General features: G+C 37.8%; 4 protein-coding genes across 5 annotated transcripts in view; 1 reads left to right on the top strand and 3 right to left on the bottom strand.

The window, feature by feature from the left end:
* LOC127511453 (uncharacterized) overlaps positions 1 to 4,574 on the bottom strand; it is a 60,124-nt gene extending 55,550 nt beyond the window's left edge. The window contains exons 1-2 of the mRNA XM_051892265.1: positions 3,908 to 4,574; positions 2,856 to 2,951 (exon numbers count right to left, since the gene is read on the bottom strand). Of these exons, the coding sequence (XP_051748225.1) occupies positions 2,856 to 2,951; positions 3,908 to 4,477 (666 nt within the window). The 5' untranslated portion in view covers positions 4,478 to 4,574. The remainder of the gene's footprint in view (positions 1 to 2,855; positions 2,952 to 3,907) is intronic.
* The window catches only part of LOC127511452 (uncharacterized), a 332,174-nt gene that overhangs the window by 115,548 nt on the left and 198,344 nt on the right, over positions 1 to 18,282 (bottom strand). The window lies entirely within an intron of this gene.
* The window catches only part of LOC127511103 (gastrula zinc finger protein XlCGF57.1-like), a 125,721-nt gene that overhangs the window by 13,444 nt on the left and 93,995 nt on the right, over positions 1 to 18,282 (bottom strand). The gene's annotated exons all lie outside the window — the stretch shown is intronic.
* LOC127511104 (gastrula zinc finger protein XlCGF57.1-like) lies at positions 9,801 to 17,957 on the top strand. 2 transcript variants are annotated; one of them, XR_007929835.1, is made up of 5 exons: positions 9,801 to 9,857; positions 10,522 to 10,657; positions 14,634 to 17,125; positions 17,473 to 17,675; positions 17,773 to 17,957. XR_007929835.1 is itself a non-coding variant. In XM_051891625.1 (3 exons), the coding sequence occupies exons 2-3, from the start codon at positions 10,570 to 10,572 to the stop codon at positions 16,298 to 16,300; spliced, it is 1,755 nt and encodes a 584-aa protein (XP_051747585.1). In that variant the 5' UTR covers positions 9,801 to 9,857; positions 10,522 to 10,569; the 3' UTR covers positions 16,301 to 17,365. The 2 variants fall into 2 exon arrangements, 1 of the variants encoding a protein (XP_051747585.1); XM_051891625.1 differs by lacking the exons at positions 17,473 to 17,675; positions 17,773 to 17,957 and having other exon boundaries at positions 14,634 to 17,365.

The following is an 18,282-nucleotide window of genomic DNA, read 5'->3' as shown; positions in this document are numbered from 1 at the left end:
ATTATCATTAGTTTCCTAAGGACCAAAAAAGCCATGTGAATAGAAATTATATTTATGAGTGTTAAATAAACACTTTAAAAATTTGGTGCTGAAACCATATTTACATAGATTATCACAAACTGCAGCCAATCAGCAAACAAGAAGAATTTATAGTAGGGGAGTAACGGTCGATCCATGATCCGTATGAACCAGGCCCCACGGTTCAGAGTTCATGTGATTCTTGGATTAACTGCATTTAGCCTTTATATTGTGAAAGTTTATTATTTGCACATGTTTATAAGTCTTACCAATTCAAAATAAGAAGAGGCAAATTTTGCAATTAGTGCAGTATTAAAGGTTAAAATAGAGTAAAGGGTTTTAATTTCTGATGCAAAAAGGCAAATTAGAGTAATTGTGTGGCCGGAAAAATAATAATTTACATTTGTAATGCCATGGTTTATCCACTAGGTGCCTGTATGGCTCTTTAAAGGTTCGTTCACCCAAAAAAGAATTTTCTTTCATTTATTACTCGCCCTCATGTTCTTCCAAACCCGCAAGACCTTCATTCATCTTCGGAACACAAATTAAGATATTTTGATGAAATCCTAGAGGTTTTTTATATAGAAAGCAACGAAATTACCACATTCAATGTCCAGAGAAGTAGTAAAGATATTGTTTAAATAGTCAATGTGACTGCAGTGGTTCAACCTTAAATGTTATGAAGCAACAAGAATACTTTTTGTGTGCAAAAACAAAACAAAATTGACAACTTATTTATTTCAAACCGAAATTTTGCTTTCCCCATTGGCAGATTATTTTGCTTGTTTTAAGGAAAAACTCACTTAATTTTGACTTATTTTTTTCTGAAAACACGACATGAGGGTGAGTACTTCATGACAGAATTTTCGTTTTTGGTTGAACTAACCCTTTAATAAATATACATGCATCTACTAATTTAGTTGCTCAAAAGAGAATTACTGATCATATCTGCTAACTTATTTTTAGGTTTTTCACGTGAATAAACATTTAGACATCATCAAACACTAGATTTTTTAAATGTGAAATTTAAAAAAAGGTAACAACTAGCATCCTAATATTTTTTTTTTATGATACTCGTTTAAGCACACGCAAGCAAAAACTGAATTTAACCCAAGAAAAGGTTAAAATAGTGGTAAAAAGGCATTCAACAAAATATTTTTTCCCTTTATGTACAGTAGGCTGAATTGATACTGAGTCAAGATCGAAACTGATATGTGTGACAATAGAGTTTCTGCTTGTTTTCTTAGTGACTTACATTGTAGGAAGTCGTTCCTGGTTCTGGGAACAATGTTGGTGAAAGTGACTGTGGAAATCAACAGACATGAAGAGTGTGATTATCATGTCAAGAGAAAATGATCCTGCATCCGTTCCTAAGACATTTCTAATATGATCTTCTACATGATATGAGATGATGGAGGATCATTTCTGAGAGCAGATGAATCTCCAGGACTTTACCTCTGTCAGAGATCTTCTTCAGCTCCTCTTTGCAGAAATCCTCCAGTTTGTCTCTCAGCTGACGGACAGATTCTCTCACACCATCAAAAGAGGAGAGAGAACTGAAGGGATCGTCATTTTACGTCTGTAGATTCAGGAGGGGCTGAGAGAGACTGGAAACTCTACAGAAAACAGAAATCAAAGCTCATCACCTCCACACTTCAGCCAATAACCTGCACTACTGTCAGATTTGAGCAGCTCTTGTTGATCTTTAGTAACTCTCCTCAATCCAGCACTTTCACAGCATCAGCTTCATTCTTCTCATATTCATCATGTTAGATCTATAAGTTCTAGCGTTTGCCACTTAAATGATATGTTAACTTTCTAGGAAAACGCAAATGTAACAGATCAAGAGCATCAATGGCGTCACATGGCAGGGTTGAGTAGATTTGATCAGGAAAAGCAGTTCAAAGGCAACGAGTAGATTGACCATTATTTATAATAATACTTTACTTTTGAGCAGTCAGTGGCTCTGAAATTCACAAGGACTCTTAGGACACGATCCCAAGGTCAGGTTTTGTGGTTTAAATACCTGTTTGAGAACTCCACTGTCAAATTCATTAATGTGTTAATGAAAATTATTATAAAAGGTTTCAGCAGGTTTGAAGATTATATGATTTTGGTAAACATTGGTAAACAAAGTAAAGAGATGATGGGAAATCTAGCTGGGTGAAATTAGTGCCATCAGGTTAATGGATTGCACCTTGTTGTAAAAATAAATAAAAATTAATAAAAGTTTAAATATTAGTGAAGTTTTGAGCTGTTGCTGTCTGGAAGCTCAATATATCAATATCAATATATTCAGAAAAATGTTTCCTAAGAGATTTCCACAGCTGAACTGCATTTGTAAGTGCGTCTCTTTCAAAAGAAGAAGATCAGATGAGAGTCTGACTGATGATTATATAATAACCGAACACACAGATCAACACTTCAGTCAACGGCTCATTCTGCTCTCATGAAATGTTTCTCTGTGAGTCTCTTGCTCAAGTCCACTATGATCCTGTTCTTCTAGATCTCTGTTACCTGCAGGAAATGGATGTGATCCTGTGTGTGTGAAAGCTGCTCCAGCTCAGCATCTCTCCTCCTCAGATCATTGATCTCCTGCTCCAGTCGCTCCAGTCGTCCTTCAGCTCGACTCACTGCAGTCTTTTCCCGATCTCTGATCCGCTGTGTGAACTCAGAGCGGCTTCTCTCAATGGAGCGGATGAGCTCAGTGAAGATCCTCTTACTGTCCTCCACTGCTGTCTGTGCAGAGCGCTGTTAGGACACACATCACAATCACACAGTGGCTTCAGTGAGTCCTGACTGAGACTTCTCAAACTTCTCTTCTTCTCCAGACTCACCTTATGAGACTCCACAGCCTCTCTCAGCTGCTGAAGATCTTTCTCTCTCTGCTGGATCCTCTGCTGGAACAACCTCTGCGTCTCCTTCAGCTGGTGCTAAAGGACAAACCAATAACAGGAGAAACATCACATAAATCATCAGGTAAACAGATATGAATCCAGTATCAGTGAAGTGCTGAGATTGAGGAGTTAAAGATCTTTCATGATAAGGTTATAGGTACAGTCACAAGTGTCAGCATTATTTCATCAAAGCCTTATAGCCTTAAAGTTTTATAGGGATAGTTCACCCAGAAATGTAAATTCTTTCATTGTTTACTCTGTTACGGACAGATACTCAGAGAACACAGGATATGACGATGAATTATGTTTATTAGACAAACAGCAGGTATAAACCGTAATGCAGGTAAGTGAGCTGGATTTGTAGTCTTGTCGGATGATAACTTGACACTTAAATCTGTCTTTGTCTAACAGATGATGATCACGTGGATGGATTGTTGACGGGTGACAGCTGACACACTCAACGGAGGTAAGTGGTCACATATGTTTGGACAGAGAGAGAGAGAGAGAGAGAGTCTACGTCTGTGTGTTTGTCTGTGTGTTTGTCTGTGTGTGTGTGTGTGTGTGTGAAAAATCCACATTCAAACCAAAATATCTGACTTCCTGTTGGCCGGAGCTAATGACTGGAAATTAAAAAGTTGTCCGGCTTAATGAGAACAATATGTGTACCGAGTTTGGTGACTGTAGTTTAAACTAACCCCCCACTTTTGTCAAAAGATGGCGCTATAGAGCCCCTCCTCCCCGCCTGTTTCTACTGATGCCGACGATTCCGATGTGTGTGCAAAGTTTCAAGAGTTTGAGCATGTTAAGGGCCCCAAAAATGACTGAATATTCAAAAAAAAATAATCCTTCTAAAGAAAACAATAAGGCCTTCGCCTTGGGCCATAATAATGAGTTTTTTTTAACAGTAAAGGATGTAAATGTATTCCAGTAGACCCCATAAACAAAATTATAAACCTGTAAATGATCACAATGTGACCTCTTTAAGTTCATACCTGTTTCTCTGTCCTCTGTGCTGCAGCTGATACAGTGTCGTGGTTTTTATGTTCATCCATACACAGCACACATATACACTTCTGATCAGTGCGGCAGAAAACCTCAAGGATCTTGTCGTGTTTCGGGCAGATCATCTCCTGCAGTCGTCCAGTGGCTTCAGTCACTTTATGTGGCTTACGTGAGTGAAACTCCTCATGACGGTCAAAATGAGTTTGACAGTAAGACTCCAGACACACCAGACAGGACTTGACGGCTTTGTGTTTTCTTCCAGTACAGACGTCACACTGCACATCTCCAGCTCCAGCGTAACAGTCAGCAGGAAGTTTAATCTTCTTCAGTTTCTCCACCATTTCAGCCAGAATGGTGTTTTTACCTAAAGCAGGTCTTGGACTGAAGGTCTGTCTGCACTGAGGGCAGCTGTAGACTCTCATCTGATCCTCCTGATCCCAGCAGCCTGTAATACAGATCTTACAGTAACTGTGTCCACAGGGAATGGCCACTGGATCCTTCAGAAGATCCAGACACACTGAACACATGAACTCATCCTGAGAAAATCTGGCTTCTGCCATTTTACTGCATGCACACAGAGACACAAAAACACGACAGCTCAACTACACTTCAGTTTCAGTTTCTCTGAACTCATGTGTTTCCTGTTTCCTGGTTTTGTGTTTGAGTGACGTGTGAAAAACAGGCGTGTCTATAAAGCAGCTTCCTTATTCCTGAAGAGCCTCATTGCTGATAAGTTTTTAGTTTTCATAGGTGTTCCCACACACACTGTGTTTAATCAGTCTCAGAAACAAACTCAAAAAATATAAGTTAGAAGCAAGACAACACCCTTAAAATTTCTGTTTCCTAAATACTGCAGACTGAAAACTGTGTGCAGAATTACAGTTCCTTAAAGTCACCATGAAATGCAAATTGCCAGATCTTTTTTTTTTTATTGAATTTTGTAGTATGTATTATAAATGATTTAACCATGCACATAGAGCTAGGCGATAAACAATAATTACAACGAAAAAAAATTATTTGATAAAATTATAACGAACATTTATCACACTTTTGATATAATGTTTATACACAAAAAGCCAAACAAAGTGGCGTAGAGTGACCATTTATCAGCTCGGCTCATGGATGCATTTAGTCGCTGATTGGACTTGATCACACGACAACTAAACAGCGCTGTGAAATCCAGTGAGAACCGGTTAAATTCAGTGAAGAACACAAATGTCTCTGTGATTTAAACAGCGCTGACATTGCTGTATCGTAGATACAATGGAAAAAACTCAAAGAGAACTGAAATTCTTGATGGTCTCTTTATTTAGGACACATCTCAGCAGCCAGCAGCTGAATCCCAAGTGGCACACTTCTATGCACTTTCGGTCTTGTGGACTTACAATGGCTGCCGCGTGCGCATGTCTACTAATTCCACTTAGGCCCTGTTCCAAATGGCACCCTAAACACTCACGGCCTTCCTACGAGTCTGCTGCCGTGGAGCTCGCACCAGTGCGGGCTCAGCAAAAGTGCGCATCGAGGGTGCATATCGGCCGCAAATGGGGCACTCACAAGCACCCTTCTGAAGCCTAAAATTGACAAATGGGACACCCTATGGTCTCGTGGACTTAACGGACACGCGCATGCGGCAGCCATTGTAAGTCCACAGGACCGAAAGTGCATAGAAGTGTGCCATTTGGGACAGGGCCGAAATTGTAGAGTGTCCCATTCGTCATTTTAGGTTTCAGAAGGGTGCGTGCGAGCGCCCCCTGTTTGCGGCCGCTATGTGCCCTCAATGCGCACTTCAGCTGAGCCTGCAAGTTTGCGAGCTGTGCAGAGGACTTTACCCAGCAGTCAAAGCTGCATTACATCATGAAAGTGCGGACGCAGAGGAAGACCGTGAGTGTTTAGGGTGCCAGTTGGGATTCAGCCAGCAATACACACACAAGCCACAAGCACGCCCACACTACGCGTTCTTCTCTGCTTTTAACAGTGCTACAGCCCACCACACAATGCGCCACTGCCCTCTACTGGACAATACCACCTTCAACATACAACAGACAAAATCAACAGCACTGACAGCAGAAACATTGTGCAATGAACGATACAGTTAGTTAACTAGAGTAGGCACGTATTATACAGTCAGGTGAAAAAGGACATCTTTTTTAATTCTATGGCTTAACGTATCAGGACATAATAAAAAAATCATCTGGGGCCTCATTTATAACTGTTGCATATGCACAAAATGGGCATAGAAATATGCGTATAGAATTTTCCATGCACATATCGGGATTTATAAAAAATAAACTTACCGTAAATATGTGCGCACCGTACGGAAACTGAAGACACCATGCTTACGAACTCTTTTAGTGAGAAAGGTAATGAAGTAAACAACGATTTTAAACTCTGTTTTCATTTTCATATATACATTTACATTAATATTCCACTTTCATTAATGGCGATAAGCACTAAAATTACGCAGTCATTATGCAGAAGTTAAAAATGATATGAATTTAGATAGTGGATGTGCTACTTTTGATCACTTTTCCTGTGATACACTGTTTTAATGACAGCGAGGAGTGCTAGGCACACAATAATTCCTCTTTAAACTAAACTGCAGATCTCATGTTATGAGAAAATATTTTAGCGAGAACGATGATCAGTGATGCACACTTACTTCAAGATTATGGCAGACACTGCTGGATTCAGTGGTCGAACGGTCCATTGTCCAGTTTGAATAGGTCCAATGATTATATCTTACTGTACAACCGCAGCTGCACGGAGGTGTTGATGTCGTGAGAAGGCATCTTCAAACAATTATGAAAAATACCACTATATTTGAAGGATACAGTAAGATTTGCACATTTTCTTTTCGCGCCGAGTCAGTCAATTGTATTTACACTGCAATAAATAAGTAGGCCTATCTGTTTCCACTAAAAATAGCCTATAAACTTCCTAAAAGATATGTTCACCTTGTCAGCAAAACTGCATACATTTGATTTGATTTGAATTGTTTAAAACAATTAAAATACTATTTGGCCAGTAGAAATGAATGAATCTCAATTCATATAATGCAAACTCTATTCTAAAAACTAACTAAGTATTTTATACAATTTGGTTTTTATTGATATTTTGATATATTTATTCTAAAACATAAGGATATTGGATGATTTTTATCAATGTAATGTGTATGGCACAAATGACATTTATAGTCCACATCTAATATTTTCCAGTGTCTTGTACCTTTGGTGGTGTTAATCATGGTGTCACGTGGATGGGAATATGCATGGGAATGATATGCAGATGAGGTTATGCATAGTAAAACTAGGCATGGTAAGCTCCATATATGGTAATTTAGGGGAGGAGACAGGGTGGAGATGCACGTACGCACAAACTTCTGTTAAGTGGGATTTATAAAGAGATTTTTGCGCAGGTTATGGCATGTACTTTTGTGCGTACACAGAATCTAGCTATTGTGCGTATATACACTTTTAGGATGAAATCTATGTTTTACAAATTTTATAAGTTTTATAAATAAGGTCTTTATCTGGTGTAACTCTACTGTTAATGGCACGTAAATCAGCAACACCTGATGGTGTGTTGGCTGGGTTATCTCTGGAAAGTTGTGTTTTATAGAAACTATGGCTTAGTCCACAAGTACACTGGTATTTTTATAAACTGAGTTTTTCCTTCGTTTAAAAGAAATCGCGTCCACGTTGTAGTGATTTTACTTTCGCCCATCCAAGAACGCTAAGTAAAATAGGGATTGGTACTCATGAGTACATCAGATGACCACTTCCTCCCCTCTCCTAGTTCAGGGCACCAGTCAAGGAATTTTACCTTGGCAGTATGAGAACACTCCCAACAGGAGGCTGTTCAAACATTTAAAGTGGTCCGCTGATTTATCTGAAAGATTGGTGAGATTGCTAACTTGTAGAGCCTCTTCTGTATTATCAGCACCAGGAAGACACAAGTGTAATAAAATACATTTTATTAACAAAAGAATAAAATGTGGACGCTGTTACTGGGAGATTGAGAGGAGTCGGAATATTAGTGTTTGTATATCAGTGTCATATAAGAGCATCAGCAGGAAGGGATTGGGTAATGAGTGTCGGTTTGGATCTAATGATCAGTCCTGGAGATTGATCTGCTCTTCCTCCAGTTACTCATTCAGACACAATAACATAGATACTAAACTCCCAGTAAAGCCCATCAGCAGGAGAATAGGAGTGTATGTGGATCACAGTGCAGGAACTCTGTCCTTCTACAGCGTCTCTGGAGACACAATGAGCCTCATCCACACAGTCCAGACCACATTCACTCAACCGCTCTATCCTGGGTTTGCTTTTGGTTCTGGATCATCAGTGAAACTGTGTTGATGAATCAGAATAGACTGTAGAGAGATTAATAAAGCCTTTCTGAAGCGAAGTGATGCATTTGTGTAAAAAAAAATATCCATATTTAAACAAGTTATGAAGTCAAATATCGACCTTCCGTATTCAACGTGCGCAGAAAGTGTAAAACTCTTGCAGTTCACAAAGGTTACGCTACGGCTTCCCTATTCAACTTACGGAAAAAGTGTAACTGACGTGATGCCAGTTTACACTTTCTTTGTAACGTGAGATTTTTTTGTAAAATTGATAAATGTCAATTTATTATTAAACGTAAAATATATAAACCCAGATCATCTGATAATACTGTAAACTCTTGATCAGTGAAAGTATGAGCACAATTATTATAATCTAATCCAGTTTACTTTAAATAAACCTCCTCCTGAACAGAACTGAATTTACAGACCTGATGCTCTGAACAACTCTGAGAAAAGATAAAAAACATCAAGGATTGAGTCAATCATCATGAGTTCAATCCAGATAACTCAGAAATATATTAGGTATGAAAGAAGGAAAACTGTAAGCTGAACTCTGAAATCAGTCCAGATGAATCCCATCATTACTGTAAATGTCAGAATTGTTGGAGTTTCTTTGTTCAGTGGTTCATGCTGCTTGTCCTGATCTAGAAAGTATCCTGACATGATAAAACCATGTTTTTCTACATGAACTGTAGTAATACCATGCTCTGAATTCATCATGTAGTGTTTTGTGAATAATATCAGTGTTTTCTTTCTGTATCTGTCATGTGATCGTCCCGCTGCTGCTCTCAGTGCTGTAATGAACACAAATAATTCAATATATTAATATACTTCACTTTCATCAGAGCAAAGAGAGTCAATGATGAAGTGTTTCAATAGAGGACGTCAAACACTCATTAGATGAGCGACCCATGTGATCTATACAATGACCTTTGACCTTCCTAAAAGATGAGCCAGTCTTACTCGATTATGACCTCTGTCAGTGTTTCTACATGTTAAAGAAACCTACTGTACCTGAAAAACTTCTGATCTGTTGTATTCGTCCTATTGTGTGTAATTTGCTTCTTTGTTCTTATTGTTATAATGAAATAACCAAAATATCTCTATTGTGAGATATTGTTACTGTTATCATTATTTGAATTAAAATGTCTTATATCTTAAAGTAAGATTTTGGTCATTTCGCCCACCCCAAAATGACACATAAAATGAACTCTGCTTTATTAAGTCATATACTGATTTAAACATGTATTTTGAACATGTAAACCACATTTGTTTCTATTTGCATATTAATACTGTAATATCTGGTATAAATGATTTCTACATCCAAACATTACAGTTTTGCCTATTAGACAGAATATCACACTCTTTCATTGGTATCTCTTAATATTTTCTTGAAAAAAATAAAAATAAAATATATATATATATATAGATAGATAGATAGACAGATAGATAGATAGATATAGATATAGATAGATAGATATATAGATAGATATATGTGTATGTCAATGGGACTTTTATTTTGGTTTGGTTGTGTGACGTCATAAGGCTGCGTCGCGCTCCAGCATAAGTTGTGATTCGGTTGAAGAAAGGTTTGTGTTTTTACGCATTTAAAGTGTTTAAATTAATGCAAACTGTTAAATCAAGTTAATTATTTTTACAAGCTATGAACAATAAATCAAATATTCTTGAAAGCAACGTTGCAATGCTTTATTTAATATTAATATTTTTGGGAGTAAATCGCATCCACTCATGAGTAACAGAAATTGTGCGTCTTATTTCGCTCTCTAACGTGAATCAGTTTATCGTAAACACGAATTCAGATACTGGAAAGAAGTAATGAGAGACATTTTTGAATCTGCGAGTCAGTTGAATCAATTGCTTTGTAAAATGATTCAGTGATTCGAAGCGCTCGAATCACCGCACGCTGATTCACCAGCTGCTCAAAACAGTGTAAATAAACGAGAACAACGAACACAATATGTGACTACAACTTTTACAAACCAACTGCTAATGTTTTCATTAAAGTGTAATCTGTTAAATTTGATGTTCGAATAATTGAATACAGAATACAAATCATAAATATGAACTTGTATTATGTATTATTTGTATATATTTTTTAATCAGGTGATTTAAGTCCATTAACTCTCACTCTGACTGACTCTCTCACCAGTGCACTGAACTAGAGCTGATTGAGACACACCCAGAGATTTAGTTTGGATTTATTTTTCTTTCTGTTATTCTCATCTTAAACAGAAAAACTCCTGGTGAAGCGACTGAGATCCACGTGACACTATTATAAAGATGGATTTTATTATTAAAGAGGAGATTCAAGACATGAAAATTGAAGAAACAATCAGTGTGAAACAAGAAGAAACTGAGGAGCAAACAGGTCGGTTTCATTATCAAAGCTGAACTCAGTCCAGCTCTATAGAAATAAGTGATATTTATGAAGAATATCCTAATAAATTAAAGGGCTTTTATTTGACATGGAGCAGGTCAGACGTGTTGATCACATGACCAGACAAATACTAATGCTGCCTTCAACCTGAGAAGATCCTGGTTTGGTGTTCGTTATTACGATGTTTCACACATTAAATCAGGAAAAATAATTCAGACATTGTTTTCTGTAAAATTAAACCCAAAATCAAAAATCAACTTCTGAATTAAGAACAATGAAAACCATAAATTAATTTCACTTAATTATGCAGCAGGATCTAATAAAAACATGGAGGCTACAGTTACTAAAATTCAGATGGTCAAAAAAGACTTCATTTATAAACAAAATATTATCATAATACATTTTAACATACCTGAACATAAAGTTTCATAGAATAAATCCAGGAATAAGTCAGTAGTTAATGTCTGTGAGCGACACAAACAGTTCAAATCAAAGACTCAAATTGCGCTCTAAATAAACATCTGTTGTGTCTTTCACATCTTCTGTCAAGTTCAGTGGTAAATTTAGCATCAGAAGTTGATCGAGGACGAGTGTTTCTTCTCCTGAACTTCATGAAGCAGAAACACTTTTGGGAAAATGTTGATGGATTCCCATGTTTACCTAATATTTCCTTATAAAGAGCCGTCATTTTTATTCATTTTCCTCTAAATTATGAGATCTGATAAGCACCATCTGGCTCTGCCTCTGTTCGGGGTCAAATGTCGATGACTCCTAGACCGATGATTCGCTACTGATCTGTCACTCATATTACGTGTCATAACTCCCACCCTTCTATGATGAAAATCCGGTAGCTCCGCATTCTGTCTTCGTACATAACTACAAACATTCGTACAGATGAAACATTAAGCTAATAAATAGATGGTTATAACAATATATTCCATGTGTTTTTCATGCGATATGGGGTATTTATTATAAGACTAAAGGATACAGTAATACAACAGCAACTTGGAAAACTTTTCAACTCGCAAGCGAAGGTTTGACAGTCGCAAACAATGACAGCAGAAGTTTGGCCATGCGTGATGAAAATCTGTTTTACTACACTGCAAAAAGGTTTGCTTTTAATTATTTTAATTTTTGTTCTCAAACACAGTATGTTTGAGTGAGGGGGGAAAAAAAGACAAAAGTAATCCCATACAAGTGCTCTGTTAAAGAATGTGTGCGTGCGCAAACGCGTAGTCTTTCTTTACAAACTGACATCGCCAACTACTGGCCTGGCATGCAAATTACAGCATTTTTAGTCGTTTTTGAGAAATCCTAGTGAATGTGGATCATTTTGACAACGTTGTCATCTGTACAATGAATGCTGTGAAGAATCCTGGAGTAACACATGAGGGCAACCCCAGCACTGCAGCACAACGACACACAAGCCATGATTTATAGTTGAGGATACAAATCAACGGCGAGAAATATGGGTCTTCCTCAGATGTAATGTTTGTTTTGTACCTCAGTGTCTGGGGTAATGACATCTGCTTTGCGGCTGAGAAAGCTGCTTTGAAAAAGCAGAAAGCTACTCTGAATTAAACGTAAACACATCTTTTGTCTTAATCAGCTTTTCTGCATATATGCAACTGGCTTTGATAATGATAACATACTTACTGCTTGTTCCATTTCTGCAAATCAGTTTTTGTGAAGGAATGACTCTCTCTACCGGTTGCTCCGGTCATCGTCAACACCTGCTGGTGATCCGACTATCAGCAGATGGAGATTATGCATCGATACTCTACTGCTATTCCTGCAGTTCCTGGATTTCCAATGTGGAATATTCTGCCAAATTTGAACCACTGAATTTGTGGAAGTGAATTTTGTAAAGCGAAATAAAATGGACTGAAAATTGCCTGTTGAATATTATAGGTGGTATTTTTATACAGAATTAATATTTTGTAAGTGAAGTCTGTAAAGTGAATATGGATTATTGAATTTTTAGGGCCCGAGCACAGATGGTGTGAGGACCCTATTTTAATTGCTCGGTCAATTCTTCTTCTTCTCTGAAATGAATCGCATTTTTGAGGGCCTAAACATGCTCAAGCTCATGAAACTTTGCACACGCGTCAGAAGTGGTGAAAATTTACGTCTGATATGGGTTTCTGAATTAGGTGTGCCAAAATGGCTTGATAGCGCCACCTACAAAATTTCAATTAAGTGCCCTTCGCCCTACATTTCACGTACAAGTATGGAATTGGGTACACACATATAACAGCCCAATACCTACAAAAAAGTCCAAGGTGCAAAATCTGAAAACCTAACAGGAAGTGAGATATTTTGAGTTTTCTCAGCAAAATATTTGTAGTTTTTGGCATTTCCATACGTTGTACTTTAACAAACTCCTCCTAGAGCTTTAATCAGATCAACATCATATTTGGGCATTCTAATCTAAAGGCCTTTACAACGTTAAATTGCGAAGATCTAGAGTTTTCACTGAAGGGCTTGTTCGTGGTGGCCTGACAAAGTTCGATGTTTTGCTATGAAACAGGAAGTTGTTGTAACTCAGGCATACAATGTCCGATCTGCCCCAAACTTCACATGTTTTACTAGAGTCCTGGCCTGAAGACATCTACATGGCAATATTCAGTTACAGTCATAACGCCACCTGTTGGCAACAGGAAATAGCTTGCTTTGCACAGTAATTTATTCCCTGAAACACATTTAAATATGCCATGAAGTACCAAACATTCTGGAAACACGTTAAATCATGCAACACTTGGATAAGTGCTAATGTATGCGATTAACGCCACGAAAACAGGAAGTTGTTGTAACTCAAGCATACAATGTCCAATCTGCCTCTAACTTCACATGTTTGATAAGTGCCCTGGGCTGAAGACATATAAATGCTAAAATTAAATTATAGTCATATCGCCACCAGCTGGTAGCAGGAAGTGTGGCAAATACAAATGACTGACATTATCCTCCTATATATATGTACTTAAATGCATATTGCCCAACGTGCTCTGTTTTCCTAAAGCCACCAGGTGGTGGTGACATGGGTGCAAGGGCCCTTTCATCGCTGCTTGCAGGCAGCTTTAATTTAGTAATGAAATTATGTGTGAAATGTGTTCAGTTGAAATATTCACAGCTTACATACACAACCATAAATTTGAATTTCAGCCCCCAATATGCAAGCACTGATGCTCAACATGCATTTGTGTTTCAGAGACATTTGTAACTTCAACAAGCAGTTTCTGTGCAATGACGGGGCTTAATTCCTGATTGAAATTCTTTACAAATACTATTTCTCTGCAAAATTTAACATGGTTCAGAAGACACTATTTTTTGTATTTTAAACATTAAATGGTGTTACATATGTTGGTTATTTTTTTTATAATTGTTTTGTTTTTCTTTGTTCTGCTGTCTTCTCTTGCTAGCATTTGTCAGTGTTTTGGTTTCATGTTTGTAACTCCACATGTAAGTGACATTTGGACCATTGTGTTGGGTCATTTAAAGTTATAACAAACATATTCTGCTTCCTTTCTGACAAAATATTGCTTAATAAACAATTACATGGAATAACTGTGTGATAGGTTTTTGGTATGATGGTTGAGAGGGGAGGTTGCCCTCGTTTCTTTATTTATTTTTGTTTATTTATTTATTTGCGTCTTAACCCTTAGAAGATGTAGTAAATGCGAGATTGAGATCAGTCTATAATGAACCAGATCTCCTGGGTCAAATTGGGTTTTTTAAATTAAGGGATTAATTGCCAGTTTGACAGTTTTTGAGACATGTCCTAAAGTGAAGAAGTGAAGAGTGAGCGATATTGAGAAGGCTTCTCAAATTACTCTCAGTAGCTTAATGGGTATAAGATGGTTTTGATGGTTAAGTTGGTTTTGATGCTTTACATGTACAAATGTTTTGATCTGTTGCTTTGTGCCATTAAAGTGGTGTTAACTTTTTTTGGTGTCTTTTTTCAACTTAGACCTGATGGCACTGAAAGAGGAGAGTGAAGTATGGAATGAAATAGAAGAGAAAGATCAACATAACAATCATCATGATGTCTTTGCTGGAGAAAAATTGTGTAGTTGCTCACAGCCTGAAAACAATTCCTCACAAAACATGGCTCAAAAGACAGGGACTAGAAGTCATTTCAGCTGCAAACAGTGTGGAAACAGGTTCAAACTAAAAGGAAACTTTAACAGGCACATGAAAATTCACACTGAGAAGCCTTACACATGCCCTCAGTGTGGAAAGAGTTTCAATCAGAAAGGACACTTTATAGACCACTTGAGAATTCACTCTGGAGAGAAACCCTATACATGCCTTCAGTGTGGAAAGAGTTTTGATCAACATGTAAACCTTAAAGTCCACATGAAAGTTCACACTGGAGAGAAGCCTTACACCTGCCAACAGTGTGGGAAAAGATTCACCCAAAAAGGAAGTCTTAATTACCACATGAGAATTCACACTGGACAGAAGCCTTACACCTGCCAACAGTGTGGAAAGAGCTTCAATCAGAAAGGACACTTTAAAGACCACATAAGAATTCACACTGGAGAGAAGCCTTTCACCTGCCAACAATGTGGAAAAAGTTTCAACCAAATAGGAATCCTTAACAGGCACATGAGAATTCACAATAGAGCGAAGCCTTACACCTGCCCTCAGTGTGGAAAGAGTTTCACTGAACATGGAAGCCTTCTAGTCCACATGACAATTCACACTGGAGAGAAGCCTTACACCTGCCAACAGTGTGGACTAAGTTTCACTATTAAAGGAAGCCTTAACAGGCACATGAGAATTCACAATAGATCAAACCCTTACACATGCCGTCAGTGTGGAAAGAGTTTCCCTGAACATGGAAGTCTTGTAGTCCACATGAGAATTCACACCGGAGAGAAGCCTTACACCTGCCAACAGTGTGGAAAAAGTTTCACTCTTAAAGGAAACCTTAACAGGCACATGAGAAATCACAATAGAGAGAAGCCTTACATATGCCTTCAGTGTGGAAAGAGTTTCACTGAACATGGAAAACTTGAAGTCCACATGGGAGTTCACACTGGAGAGAAGCCTTATACATACTCTCTGCATGGAAAGACTATTATTCAAGAAAGGAATCATAAAGTCCACATGAAAGTTCACACTGAAGAGAAACCCTACACCTGCCAACAGTGTGGAAAAAGTTTCACCCAAAAAGGAAACCTTGAGAGGCACATGAAAATTCACACTGGAGAAAAGCCTTACATGTGCCTTCAGTGTGGAAAGAGTTTCATTCAGAAAGGACAATTTAAAGTCCACTTGAGGATTCACTCTGGAGAGAAACCCTATACATGCTCTCAGTGTGGAAAGGGTTTCAACCAGAAAGGACACTATGAAGTCCACATAAGAATTCACACTGGAGAGAAGCCTTACACCTGCCAACAGTGTGGAAAAAGTTTCAACCAAAAAGGAATCCTTAACAGGCACAGGAGAATTCACAATAGAGAGATACCTTACACGTGCCCTCAGTGTGGAAAGAGTTTCACTAAATATGGAAACCTTGTAGTCCACATGAGAGTTCACACAGGAGAGAAGCCATTTATATGTGGTCAAGGTACAAAGAATTTCAGATATAAAGAAACACTTGAGTACTGCACAAGGATTCATTTGTAAGAGAACAGTTTTAAATGTCTTCAGTGTGGAATGAGTTACACAGACAGGAAACAACTTGGGAATCATGTAATAACTCACAGCAGAGAAAAGCCTTTCATGGGCCATCACAGTGGAAAGACTTGCAGAAATAAAGCAAACCTTGAGGTTCACATAAGCATCCCCGATACACTACTAAATCTCCCACTTAGCATCAATCTTGCACAAAAAAACATTATTTAACACTTAATTTTAGCATTTACTCTCCGTCAAGTGTCATGGCAAAACATGCTGGGAAATAGAAATCCCAGCCCAGTTTCAGTTAAATTTAAGTTTGTCTAAACTGACGCTACCCTGCTGCTATTTTTACAGCAACACAACTCGGAATATAAAATATGATACCACATTGTGCAGCTTTTGGTTGTAATTTTCAGTCTAGCGGCAACAAGAAGCAATACAAGTCTTCACTGTTTTACTAGCGATAAGAAGAGAAAATATGGGAAGTTGTGAAGAATGTGGACGAATAAAACTTCCTAAAGATCCACGTCTTTGTTCTCTTCACTTTAGCACTGATGCCTTTGAGGCTTTTAGTAGACCACAGCTCCTGAAAGAGCCTAGAGTTACCAATGGATATAAACGTAGACTTTAACCAAATGCTGCACCTGTCATGGAGACTGACGAAGGCAGCCCACAACACATCTCGATTGAGACAGACTGCCTCAAAGTTCATGTGTGCTGTGATGCACGGGATATCTGTGATGGCATAAAACAATAGCATCTTTTCAGCATGTCTAACCATGTGTAATCAACTTCTTTGGGCATCACAACCTAAGATGATCAGAAACAAGAGTAAGAGACCTGATGTTCATTTTTAAAAAGGAATTTTTTCTGTAACAGGTTTTTGTGCATTGTGTCGGTTAGCAGACGTTTTTGTTTTTTCCTTGTTACTGTTTTGTTACAGTTTTTTCCTGAGTTACAGTTTGCTTTTATCCTGTTGTCATCCGACTGACATTGTCGTTTTGTGTTTTACTCTATGCATACATGTGCAAAATAAATTTAAGTGTATGAAGAATGTCCCATGAAAAATAACTAGCATATGAGCTGGCCATAAATCATTTCTGACAGTATCCAATTGATGTGCCACTAAATTATGTCCATGACCTAGACAATGCTTTCAAGAATTTTGTTAATTTCAGATCTAAAGGGAAGTTGTCATAATACACTGGCCCATCTCAAACTGGAGCAACTTCACTTCTACTTCACTCTGCGTATATGCAAAGGTTTAATCACAGAAATGAGTCTAGGAAAAAGAAAAGAAAATGTATGAAGACAAAAAAGTACAAAGAAGAATCCCATTTGCATGGTTGTTTACTAATTTATTTCCAACGCAGAAAAAAAGGTACAAACAAGATTTAAATTAATATTAAATGTGCATTTTTTATTCAACAAAAATCGCAGGAATAATCAATATCTAAATGTCATCTCTCTAACACAAGCATACACATTCTCCTGGAGATCAAGGACTACTTCAAGTGCTCCTGCTCACTATCAAGGTCTATACAGCAACCAGAGATTCTTTGATCCACCTGCGATGCCATTAACTACAACAATGGTCCAGCCTGGACACAAGGCATGTAAAGCCACGATGAGGCCTGTGGGTCAACACCATGCAAAGCAGATGCTCCACAATAGGTTTGTTGAAGTGTTAAAAGACTCAATTCAGTGGTTAGTATATAAGGATTTATTCCTTGTCTTGCAGAGAGACACATATTTAAGTTTATTCCAATTAAAAAGCAAGAGTGAGTTTTCTGGTTATGTGGAAAATGACCATGCCCCTGGGAAAGTATCCTCAAAATATCTATATAAAAAACAATATATGGTATAGTTTGCGATGCACGTACCATCAGACAATGAGCATCTCTCAAAAGTAACAAGCTTCAATCACTTCGAATCTTAATGTGTCTTTTAATTTGGGGCTTGTAATACAGCAGTCCATCTTCCACAAT

Source organism: Ctenopharyngodon idella, chromosome 4 (genome assembly GCF_019924925.1).
Source record: "Ctenopharyngodon idella isolate HZGC_01 chromosome 4, HZGC01, whole genome shotgun sequence".
NCBI lineage: Eukaryota > Metazoa > Chordata > Actinopteri > Cypriniformes > Xenocyprididae > Ctenopharyngodon > Ctenopharyngodon idella.
The sequence above is the reverse complement of the archived record's forward strand: the minus strand, read 5'-3'. Positions and strand labels throughout refer to the sequence as shown.